Raw genomic sequence first — 12,948 nt, forward strand, 5'->3', positions numbered from 1 at the left:
ATCTATTTGTCCATCACCATCTAGCATAACCCTTAAAACCTCCCCCCTACATTGTGGACTTCAGAGCGCACGGAGCAGAAGTGATTTAAACAAGGACCTGAGCTTGGAAAATCATATCTTACAAATAGTTCACACAAAAACGTTATATGCACCGACTCAGAATCAAATTGGGCTTCCCCCAAAACAATATGGTCAATGTGATATGTTTATTTTAATTGGCGATTTGCCATTTATCAAAGTCCCATCTAATACAGCCGTAACAGGCTCGCTCCCTCTCCTGCCTCGACTTTAAATCACACCCCTTTCAAGTCCTATCTAATACAGCCGTAGCAGGCTCCCTCGACTTTAACCTCTTACAGCTACCCCCCTACTTTTTTCAATTTCCGCCCGAAGACATACCCAAATCTAACTGCCTGTAGCTCAGGCCCAGGACCAAGGATATGCATATTCTTGGTTTAATTTGAAAGAAAACTGAAGTTTGTGTAAATGTGAATTGAATGTAGGAGAATATAACACAATAGATCTGGTTTAGATAATACAATGAAAAAAAAAACATATATTTTTTCATTTTTATTGTTGTATCATCTTTAAAATGAACAAGGCAAAACAAACATTCAGATAGGATGATGGGGACAATTTCAGTGAAAAACATAAGAGGGCAACAGTACTTGTGCAACGTTTCAGAATGATAACTTCCAAAATGAGTGTGCTACATGACATTTATCATGAAGTCACCCAGGTGTCCCACACAAGTAGCCCAAATGTACCCAAGTGGCCAAATTGGTGAAGTTATACATTTTGAATGGAATAACTATATATACAAAATACCAAAATGGTATTCTAACACACCCTCCCCCCCAAAAAATTGAGAAAAAACATGAAGAAAATATATATATACAGATTTACAAAATAACACTTTCAATATTTGGAAGACCCTCAGTCCTCTACACAATATTGTGCTGCTGATGCCAGGTGCCATAGCAGTCTCTTTCTGCTGTAAAGCAGAGGGTCACCAAGCATGTGGTGCAGGTGATGGGGGACTTCATTTAGCAAAGAACACAGCGACGCCTCCGTGCTGTGCTCTTTTGGCCCTGAGGCACATCCATGCCTGCAGAAATACATTTGGGCAGATGAAAACCACTTGTGGCAGGAGCTGGATGAACCGGCTTCAGGGTGGGATGGACACCTTGGCACTGGGGGCTCCCATTCAGAGTCAGTGTCACTGTGAAAGAAAATGTTCAGTTAGAATAGTTTCACATATGAGCCCTGTATCAACAGGTATAATAAACAGATATATATAGAGTACAGGGAACATAAGGTTGAATATATTATTATAGACCTGCTAGATCTACCGTCTCATTTATATTATAACAGACCAGCTAGATCTACTGTCTTTATTATATTACAACAGACCAGCTGTATCTACTGTCTCCATTTAACTTTGGCCATTGTTATGGGCCTGCCCTCCCCTCAACAGCCTCAAATAGGCTATTTCATGTGGGAGCCATGCTCCCTCTAATCCACAATATGTATATATACACACACAAACATAGGCTATGGGTCATAAACATACATACAAACATACCCCCACCCACAATGTATCGCCAACGTGTACTTCACACATTTCATTACATTTTTATATATTGCTACTAAAATCTTTAAAAATCAAATAATATTTTATATTATTGATTTCAAACAATGGCATTAGCATGAGAATTACTTACCAGTCCAAAACGATGTCCTCTCCATTCAAAAAATATTCCTCCATTTGGGAATCGCTAAATGAATCGTCCTCCAACAATCTCGGTCTCACTTTCCCGATCAATTTCTCGATCAATTTCTTCTAAAATTGTGTGTACATCTGTATATCTAGACTTAGCTTTCTCTGACTTAGTCGCCATACTGATTGATATATAAACAGCTGAAGATGCACTTTCCCAAAACAATGCTGTGCGCAACATGAGTGGCTCCTTCCGGTATGAATCTTCAATGGCGAATGACCCTCTTTACGCCGGAGTTTACTACATGGGTTGGTCTTCCAACACATAAACATTACATATTGCCGTTTACCTCAGCTCATTGGCTATCTACCCAGCTAGATTTCAAGACGATCAGTGGTCATTGGGTTAAAATACAGTCAATCAACGAAACAGCGGTCGTATCATTGGTGCACAATGATGTCATTACTTGTCTTCAAATCGGTTTCTTTCAGTCAATACCTCCCGCGAAATGACCCACCAGGTTTGGTTGTGTTACAAACAAACCAGGTGATTGCAATGAAACCAAACATGACTGGAAAAGTCACATTTAGTGTGTGTATTTACATCGAATGTATCGTCGAAAATGGAATGAGACGGAGTTTATCAAACAAAAGACCATTCATTGTGTAACAATGAGCATTGGGATTGCAAACAGAGGAAGATCGTCAAATGGTAAACTATTTATTTTATTGCAATTTGTGATGTTGTTACGCCTGTGCTGGCTGAAATAGTTTTTTTTAATGGGGCTTTGTTCTCAGATAATCGCATCGTATTCTTTCGCAGTAAATCCTTTTTTAAAATCTGACAACACAGTTGGATTAGCAAGATTCTAGGCTTTCGACCCATGTGAGACACTTGTATTTTCATGAATGTTTAATATGACTATTTATGTAGCGATAACCGTATGTTGTCGAATTTAATCCCGCTAACGGGTTCGGTGCGCAGAGAGGTTAAATCACACCCCTTTCAAGTCCCATCTAATACAGCCGTAACAGGCTCGCTCCCTCTCCTGCCTCGACTTTAAATTGCATCCCTTTCAAGTCCCACTTTGTGGCACAGTGTTACCAGGCTCTATGCACCAGATACTGGTGCCTGGGGACGAGGTCAGCAAGAGCATAAACAGATCTGGGACAAGGCTACTTCATAACATAATTGTTGATATGAAACCAATTTCAGAGGGATGTTTCAGTGCCCCAAGGACAACTATTGAGGATGTGATATGAACCTGTGATATGCACCTTATGCCACAGTGTGTAGTATGGTGTCACAACATGCTGGTTAAATACAGGCTGCATCTGAAATGGCACCATATTCCCTATATAGTGCACTACTTTTGATCAGCGCCTTTCAGAGGTAGTGCAACTACTGTGTATAGAGAATAGGGTGCCGTTTTGGACACAGGAACAGTGTATTTACCAAGTGGATCTAAAAATGACACGGCTCCAAAGATTGAAACGGTCTTCAGTTGAACTTAGTCCTGTCTCCATGCTGCCATCTAGAAAACATGTCTAACGTATACAACAATGTTCAACAAATTCAGGCCCCTGTTCTGCTGCAGTCCTGGTCTCCAGCGCTGGTTTGAATGCACCCCAGAGAGACTTAATACCACTGCGACAAAATCCACCTTGTGTCACAACCGGGCTCCCCTAGCCCCAGCAGTGTGAGTGTAGGCGGTTGGAGTGGTGGGCCTGTAACCAAAAGGTTGCTGGTTCAAATACCAGAGCCGACAATGTGCCTTTGAGCAAGGCAATTAATCCAAATTTGCTCCAGGGGCGCCGTAATTCTATGGCTGACGCTGTAAAACAACACATTTGGCTGCACCCTATCCGGTGTACGGGACAATAAAACATTTGCTGTTGCGTGTGTACGTGCTTGTGAACGTGTGTGACATGGGAGAAAAACACAGCCAGCACCCATGGGAGTGCTCAGTAATCCTCTCCCACAGGGACTGCAACATCAAATCACTAAGTTAGCAGAGCCAATCAAATAGATCTCTAAACCAAACTGTAGCCAGAAAGCGGCTGTGTCCGAGACATGGGCATCCATTGAGTTTGACCTACATCCACAGTCATGGGTTTAGTCCCAAACGGCACCCTATTCCCTATAAAGTGTGTACTACTTTTGGTCAAAAGTAGTGCACTATATAGTCAATAGGGTTCCATTTGGAACGCTTCAATAGACAAACACACACCCCCCCAAAAAAATCCTCCCATTCTAAAATCATACGAGTCCAAATCCTGCCCTCCTAAAAACAATCCTAGCCTCTAGCAAAGGGGAGGTGGAATCGGTTTCAATGCAACGGTCAATCTTTGCTGCATTTTATATTGCAACACGGTAATATAGAGCAAATTCAACAACACACACAGTTCCAAAACAACATTCACAAAATGTCATATTTTTCCTGTGTCCTACACATTTAACATACAGTGAGAGAGAGCGAGAGGACGATAAAGGGGAGAAAAGGATGAAAGAGTGGCCATCTTCGATTCAGCATGTTTCTACAGTGACGTTACACGCCAACATATTTGAAGAGGGCACAATCTTTGCATTCTAATATCTTGTGTATTTTTCTCCTGAAATGGATCAATTTAATCTAGAAGCTGGCTTACATCAGTCAGTGTGGACCGAAATGGTGGGTCTACTCTCTCCATAATATACTGGGAGAATAAGGGCACTTCACTGTTCAATGGAGCCATTTCATTCAGAGCAGTTGCACTTCATTCAAGCTCACCCACACTGGTGAAATGGCCCGATGCCCTGAAACCGATGCCTGGTGTGGCTCACAGAACCAATTCACTGACTGGAACAGAGTGCAAAAGGACTCCAGTTGTTCACGAAAACAAGACTTGTTTATATCAACCCAAAAGGACAAGGAGTCTTACAGATGCCAGTGCAAAATGTCTGATTGTCTCTCGCTCTCCCTCTCAGACACGGGCATGAATGCACACCACACACAAACAAACAGGCACATGCACTCAAACACTGCAATGACCTATTTTTCTTAGCATCTCTCTGAATGAAGTTAGTTCACACAGTGAATCTGAAGCAGATATGAAGAGGATCTTCTGGAACTATGTATCACAGTGGGAACGGGCAGGACGTACTGTAGAACAACACTGTATTCGGGTGCACGTGGGTTGAGGTAAGAACCTTACCTTTTTGACTTGAGCCTCTTTGATCTTCTCCAGGGCCACTCGGATCTTCTCGGCCTTCACTTTGGCCCCCTGCTCCTCCTGGACACAGAGCAACAGTTAACACACACACACACACACACAATGGCCAAACGCATACACGCACAAAAACCAACAGGAGCCTTCAATACTGAGCCAACCTCCACCTCAAGCACCTTCTCCTACTCTTTCCATACCTCTCTCCTCGTCGCAGGGCAGACAGTTGATGCCCTCTGAACTCCCTTTGCCAGGGTGAGACCAATACCGCTCACACCTCACCAGTCAGTACCACTCAGTCATTGACAAAGATGCTTAAGTGTATACATACTGTGCATTCCATCAATAGCTCTAATCGTTTACCTGGCCCCTCCAGCAAGACGACATCACCTCCATCTCTGGTATAGCCGCCACAACACAGAACGCGCGTCCTCCCACACACAGATCAGCCCAACACGTCCGACTCCAACCCAACAGTAGATAGCCCTAAATCACCAGTGCTCCAAAGCTCCATTGGTAAAAAAAAAAAAAAAAAAAAATGAAAAAAAAAAAAAAAAGCTCTCAAAGATGGCCGCTCTTTCATCCTTCTCTCCCCATTAAATCGCCCTCTCGCTCTTTCTCTCGACTAGAGCAGAAGCCGAGATGCGGGAAATCCCCTTGGTCTCGCTACACGGCGGATGGGACACAATAGTGGAGGATCCCCCAAGTGGCAAGAATCTGCGGAAGATATGAAGCCGGTCCTAAAAGTGTCAGTTCCCTCCGCTACAAAACAACAAAAAACAAAGACGCTTAACATAGTACAGAGAGAAAGCCTAGATACCACACAAAAAATATATATCGTTTTCCCCGATGTTGGAACGTCACCATTCCAAAAATCCCGATCTTCTCCTTCCAAGACCCTAATTGAGTCCAGATGAATGGGACCATGAGACCAAATGAATGAGACCAACGCAAAGAGACTTCAACCTGCTTCCACTCACTTCTCCTCTGACACGCTACAGCCAGGAAAGCAAGACCGGAGTGGAGTGTGTGAGAGAGTACAGGCTCCTTGACACACACACACACACACACCGGCATGCACACACAAGATGAGCACGACTAACCCCCTCAGAGACAAGACGCCCCTCCCCCTTCCATCCTCGCTCTCGCGAACAGCTGCGGAGTCCTGGGAGCGTGCCCAATCGCCGAAGCCATAATCCCCACACAAACAGGAGAACCCCTTCACAGGCTGGCGACAGAGAGGACCCCTCTGTCCCGTCACCCAATCACAATGTGTACCCGCTCTCCTCTCGCCAACCAGGGGGACCCGTTCGCCAGACCCTCTTCCCCCTTATCCAATCAGTGCAGGAGTAGCTGTGAGCAGCTTTGCTTTGCCCCCCCCGACAACAGTAAACAGGAAGTGGTATTAGGGTAGTGACTATTTGGAGGAGGGGTTGGGGTATTAAGATCCAAGCCTCTTATCTGGGCACCCCCTCCATGACCCAGACTACCTTTCTGCATGAGTGGCGGTGTAATGCAAGAAAGGCAACACGCAGCGACAGGCTTTCAGTGTGGAGTGTGTTTGTATCTGTGTGTGTGTGTGTGTGTGTGTGTGTGTAAGGGTTCAAAGGTCCAATGGCGGATTAAAATACAGAGTCAATCCCAGTCACGCTTAATTTAGCTTTTGGACTGCGAAACCCCTTCTCCATGTCCTCCTCCACAGCACTTTGCCTCCTGCATCCTCCTCAGTAAATAGATATCTCTCCTTCTCTACTGCAAGCACTCTCCAACTGCATTTTCACAGGATTTCATGGAGGCTGAAAAAGGAATTTCTGCTGCGCCTATAAAAAGCCGGTCTTGTTCGCCTCCCTGTCTCTTGTTCCCCTCCCTGTCTCTTGTTCCCCTCCCTGTCTCTTGTCCCCTCCCTGTCTCTTGTCCCCTCCCTGTCTCTTGTCCCCTCCCTGTCTCTTGTCCCCTCCCTGTCTCTTGTTCCCCTCCCTGTCTCTTGTTCCCCTCCCTGTCTCTTGTTCCCCTCCCTGTCTCTTGTCCCCCTCCCTGTCTCTTGTCCCCTCCCTGTCTCTTGTCCCCTCCCTGTCTCTTGTTCCCCTCCCTGTCTCTTGTTCCCCTCCCTGTCTCTTGTTCCCCCTCCCTGTCTCTTGTTCCCCTCCCTGTCTCTTGTTCCCATCTACCCTCTGTTCTTGTTCCCCTCCCTGTCTATTCTTGTTCCATGAAGTGTGGTGCAGGGAAACAGTGTGGTGAAACATCTATCCGTCTCTGTGTGTGTGTGTGTGTAAAAGAGCAGTGTAACACTGACATACAAAACCTCCCATTGCCACAAACACCTCAGGCACTCTCTCGCTCTCCCTCTAAACCCATTTGGATGGCATTCTGAACACAGACGGTTGGCTTAAAAACTGCTCATAAACAAATAGCCGTGTGCTACATTGGACTAGTACAACTTCATAATTAGTCAATTAAATCATACGGCCCCAAGGTCCTGGCCATGAAATTCGGGGGCAGACGAATTTTGTGTTTGTATGTGTGTTTAAGAATTTGAGATACTATGTCAGAAGACATACACAGGTGCGCGCCTCCTCCTACCCACAATCCTCCAGTGTTGGCATCCATAATATTCAAATGAGCAGCGATACAGGAAACTCCCCCTGAGAATGACTGCATAATTCCGTTCCCATACACATTAGGATAATTTAGGCCTTCCGCATAAATTAAAAAGTGCTTGACGAATTTGTTTTTGGTCTTCATTTGAGTAGAGCCAATTGTTGATTAACAGATGTATTCATACATCGGATGGCCTTGGCTAGCGTTCGCACTAAATCAAGGAACGCCGAAAACAAACGCTCCTGGGCCTGTGCATCTAAAACAACGTCAAAGCATCACAACAGAGATAGATTTCGGTCAAAAACGGTGGTAATTTGCACCATTGACAGATATACAGTACATCGTCATACTTCACCCTCGAAGACAGCATCTATCGCCAACTGCTCTCCGTGTATCCCAGGACGAGCACTTGGCTCAGCTGCTTTCGTTTTGAAGGCAAAAATCAAAATCACGATAGAAAGTGGCCAACTTTTACAATCCACCAAAGTCGACATCTGACACACAACCATCAAACAAATGCCAAGAATGTACTTTACTGTGAAAAGCTGTGGGAGGGAGGGGAGAATGGGTTCTAGACTAAAGATGACAGATAAATAAAACACATGTGAGAGCGAGAGCGAGAGAATCGTGGAGCACAGAGAGGGGGAGAGAGCGACCTTTTCCAACCCTAAGAGGATTAGGCGAATTGTTTTTGACAAATATCTTCAACAACACACTCTACACTACTCTTTATTTTCTTCATGGAAATCTCCCTCAGTGTCACTTCACTGCACCAGACCAGTCAGTAAACCTATAAATGACTCGGCTTGTTATATCTCTTTAGCTTTGGAGAGGAGGGTCAGGTCAAATTCATTGACGTTTTCAGCTTAGTAGCCTTTCGTCAACCATGAGGAGGAAAACATGTATACGCCTTGGCTCCTGTTAGTTTCAGAACAATGCTTACCATACCAGACAGGGTTGGGGTCAATTCCACTAACATTACTGCAATTCTGTAAGAAACCATGAAGAACATCGGAATCTCTGTTAACTTCCTGTTATGATCTAATTGAAGTGGAATCGACACCCAACCTCGACACCAGTGTTTCTCAACCTTTTTTGGACCAGGCGGCTGCATGCTACTTTAATACGGAAAACGACCATTCTTCCCTGGTTGACCACTTCCATTAAAACGAGCACTGGAAAGTTGACAGAATCAGTGTCAGACAACTAACCGCCTGGGGGACTGCTAAGTAACAACCCAAGGACCAGACCCGGCCCGTGGACCGCAGGTTGAGGAACACCGGCTCGCACATCAAAGACATAATAGAAAAGGGAGCGTTCAGAGTTACACACACATCCAGCTCCATTTCTCTAAGCTCGGGCACATGTCAACCAGAGTCGATGCACGGCGTCATGCTCCAGACCCAGTGCAACTGAACACAGGCCAGATGTAAAGGGGTTATTATAACCAACACTCCACAGATTCGGGTCAAACACATGCCAAGTACGTTCAAATTCTAACTCAAGAAAAGCCGTGCTTGATTTAGCACTTTCGGGATCATGCCAGTACTACTGTCCCAGGCAAATCAAGTCAAGAACATTTGAAAGTATTTCACATAAGTGTACATGACCCAGGTCTGTCTGCAAGACTGTCATGACAGTGAAGTTAGATAGAGTGCAAAACTGTACTGAGCCGCAGCGCCAGTTACCTGCCCTGCATTCCCCCTACTAGACAAAAGGAGTGCAGGGAATCAAATGGACACATCAGCACAGGGAGGAACAAGACAAAAACATGGATAACGGAAGAGATATATAACAGGGGGCTGCATGCAGGAGAAAGGCAAGAGAAGAAAGCTCCGGGAGGATGAGATACAAGTGAAACAAGCCAATCAGGTCAATCGAGCATTGTGGGTGGGTGTTGGCACCGTGGGAGGAGCTTAGGGAGATGGTAAAAAGAGGTGTGGTTCAAGCACAGGCAAGCGAATGAGGCGTCACCTTGGTCAGCAGGTGAGAAGGCTTCCCTGCAATGCTTTTCAGAATGAGGGACGTTTCTCTGTCCAGATAGGAGTGCTTGGTGGCGCAGAGGTGAGGAGAGAAACAGGTAAGACAGTCAGGGCAATGATTCTCAATGGCTCATTAAAAAAATGCTTTTGAAGGGTGGTGGGTGGTGGTGGTGGGGGGGTTAAAGGGTGGAAGCAGGTGAGGTCCAATAGTTGGAGCACTGATCATGGTGGTCATACTAGATAGCTGTGGACGGGGGAAGAGAGAGAATTTATCAAAGGCACACTTTCTAAAGAGGATACTGCTGTGATCACTGAAGGTGCTCGCTGACACTCACCTATACACACACACACACACACACACACACACACACACACACACACACACTTACAGTGTCCAGATCCACTTCACCCTCCCGTGAGGTGAATTCAAGCTGCTGTCTGGCCGGCTTACCATTGGCCCGTCGCAGTAGTGAGGCATGCTGGGAAACGGGGAGGTGCATTATGGGTGCAGAGAGGATGCAAACACACACAGTTAACATGCATGGGGACGGGGGGGCTTTACTTTCCACTTCTTCAGTCTCCCCATCGCATACCGAGTCTATACGTGGTCATGTGTGGCACTAGCAATGCCAGGCTGTGGGTTCAATTAGTGACAACGTACTCCATACTGGATGTAAGCACGCACTGTACGGCTAGTCACTTTGGATAAAAGCCTCTGCTAAGTGGCATATATATATATATATGTATATATATATATATATATATATATATATCTTTTCTCCTATCCGTCTTGTAAACCTAAACTAAGTTCCCGTACCTAAGTCAAGCAGGTTGAGTTGACAGCCAGACAGGTTCAGTAGATACATTGTAATCCACATCACACATGCAGACTTCAGGGATTTACAATGCATTCCCTCACTGTACTAGAAATACCACACTCTCCAATGGGTAGTGTATACACACACATGCGCACAACAACGTGTGTTACGCGGATAGCAAACTAATGTAATACAAGGAGTTGTACGGTGCACATTTGGCATGCAGCAGGACTTGAAAACAGCATGCAGTGTAAGTGCACCATGCAGGGAACTAGAGAGGGTGGTTTCAAGAGGGCGCACACACACACACATCATCATCATACCATTCATCATGTTCGAACAAACAAACCACTGCAGCAGTGCATCTTCCCCCCCTAACCAAACAGCCTTTCACGGTCATAACCCATATAGTCTACCCACCCTTTTAGTCTGCATAAAGGAAGTCCCACAATGCCCCATTAACGGCAATCATTACCCTGCCTAAACTAAAAGCCTGTACATGAAAAAGGGCCTCTGATAGGCTGAGATAACTGGGCCTTGTTTGCAGGCTTGACTCTCATACAGACGACGACAGAGAGGATAGAAATGAACAACCTGTCAGCGGTAATGTTTCACTAAGAGATCATTCTGTTCATGGCACATCTTAGTTACTTTTTTAGGAAATAATTGGGAAGACAGGGTTGTGAAGATTGGAGTGTCGGTATGAGTGCGCGTGGGACTTACCTCGGTGCTGGCCGGGACCTGTGGTGGCTGGGGACTCCCTTGGGACTCCCCGTCCTGCTCAGCCCCTCCTGCTGTCTGAGACAGCACCTTGTCGATGTCCAGAGAGTCCATGCTGGACGCGGACGCAGAATTAACGCTGGACCTCGAGGAGTGGCCCCCCGCCTCGTGTTCACTGACCGCGCCCACCGAGCCCGTCCTCCGGTGCTGCGAGGGCGAGGAACCCGCCGAGGGGCGCCGGAGGGTGGCAGAGGAGTAGGAAGACGAAGTCTGGTGCGCCGCCTCTTCCATGCTGAGCGACGCCTGCTCCAACTGGGCCGTGATGTCGTCCAGCGAGAGGTTTGATGCCGACGGGCGCCCGTGGGAGTTGGAGCTGCCCCCTCGGACGGTGGAGGCCGGTGACGCCCGGGTACTACTGCTGGTGCTGCCCCCGCTGCTACCCCCTCCACCGCTGGCAGTCTGCTTGGCACTGGCGCCGCGACCCCCCAGGCCTCGCTGCTGACATTTAGCCTGGCGGGCGGTGCCGGTGTTGGGCTTGCCGATGGTGCTGAGCTCCTGTTCGATGGAACACAGGTCAGCCATCAGGGCATCCAGGTCTACGGTCTCTGTCGTCTGGTTCAGAGCCTCTGTAAGGAGGGGGGAAAAGGGGAGTGTGAATCCACCTTCTGTTGTATATACACACGCTAAAAAGATTGATTTTATGAAAGCGTGACCGTTGAAAAGGTACTTTTGCACAGCAGTAAAGCAGTGGTGTTGTGGGTCACACAGGCATGTCACAGACACCATTGCTCTGCAGGAAGTAGGTAGGGCATATAGGTCTGAGTGTGTGCGTCTTACCATTGATGTTGTACATGGAGAAGCGGTAAGAAAAGTTAGCCATGTTGGTTTCCTGTCTGAGGGGGGCCTTCTGGACTGGCTTCTGTGGCTTCCCATCATCCAGGCTCTGTGGAGGATAAATCACGCTATCAAAATCACCACCATCTTCAAAGATATTTCTCTGATACTTTTTCCGGCCACTAGTGCTGAATGTAGTGCACACTAGCCAAAAGTGGTCCAAAAAAAAAGTGCGCGCTACGTCACAAAATCATTGCCCTCTCGCTCTACTGTCTGTGTGTCTTGCTAGCTGTCACTCAAATGGCGAGGGGCTGAAGCTCGTTGGCTGAAACTCAAATTGATGGGGGACTGGCCCCACGTGGGGGTAAATGTAGGGAAAAGGGTACCACAGATTCCAGGAAACAGTCGTTTTCAAACTAAGGATTTAATGGCTGCTCATAGATTGTGCATGTATGAACTACACATGAAACAATCCAGCCCAAAGCAGGAGGTTTAAAAAATGCTTACTAGTTGCCAAAGTACCGGCACATTGTCTTTAATCCATAACAACACAAAACACGACTTTAAAACAGGCTTGAAGGAAGTGGAAGAAAGCTAACATGACTTAGCGAAAGGGTGGGAGGGGTGGTGACTAGGATAATATGGTTGCCGGGATACGGTTACCAGGATACGATTGCTAGGGTACAGTTACTGGGACATGGTTGCTTGGGTACTGTTACTATGATATTGTTGCTAGAATATGATTACTTGGATATGGTTTGCTAGGACACTGTTGCCAAGATATGGTATCCATGACATGGCTGCCAGGATATGGTTGCCAGGATACGCCCATCCTCCCCTACTGCAATACCTGTGTGAGTTTGTCCAGCTCTCCCAACCAGGCTCCAAACATTTTGTCCAGGTCCTGGTCTTCCTTATCACTGTCCTCCTCCACTCCCCCGTGGTCCAGCTCGTCGTCAGACATATCTGCCATCTGGAGACAGACACACACTACTTCATTTGACTATAGAAAAATCACAATACAATCAAAACCAATTGAATATTTCAATTCACGAGCACGCATGCATAC

General features: G+C 46.4%; 1 protein-coding gene across 1 annotated transcript in view; it reads right to left on the reverse strand.

The window, feature by feature from the left end:
- The window catches only part of LOC112255195 (ras-associated and pleckstrin homology domains-containing protein 1), a 76,851-nt gene that overhangs the window by 21,974 nt on the left and 41,929 nt on the right, over window positions 1-12,948 (reverse strand). Inside the window, 5 exon segments of the mRNA XM_042324999.1 lie at window positions 4,916-4,993; window positions 9,500-9,574; window positions 11,049-11,671; window positions 11,883-11,988; window positions 12,730-12,852. Coding sequence (XP_042180933.1) covers window positions 4,916-4,993; window positions 9,500-9,574; window positions 11,049-11,671; window positions 11,883-11,988; window positions 12,730-12,852 — 1,005 coding nt within the window.

This window comes from Oncorhynchus tshawytscha, linkage group LG07, assembly GCF_018296145.1.
Source record: "Oncorhynchus tshawytscha isolate Ot180627B linkage group LG07, Otsh_v2.0, whole genome shotgun sequence".
Lineage (NCBI taxonomy): Eukaryota > Metazoa > Chordata > Actinopteri > Salmoniformes > Salmonidae > Oncorhynchus > Oncorhynchus tshawytscha.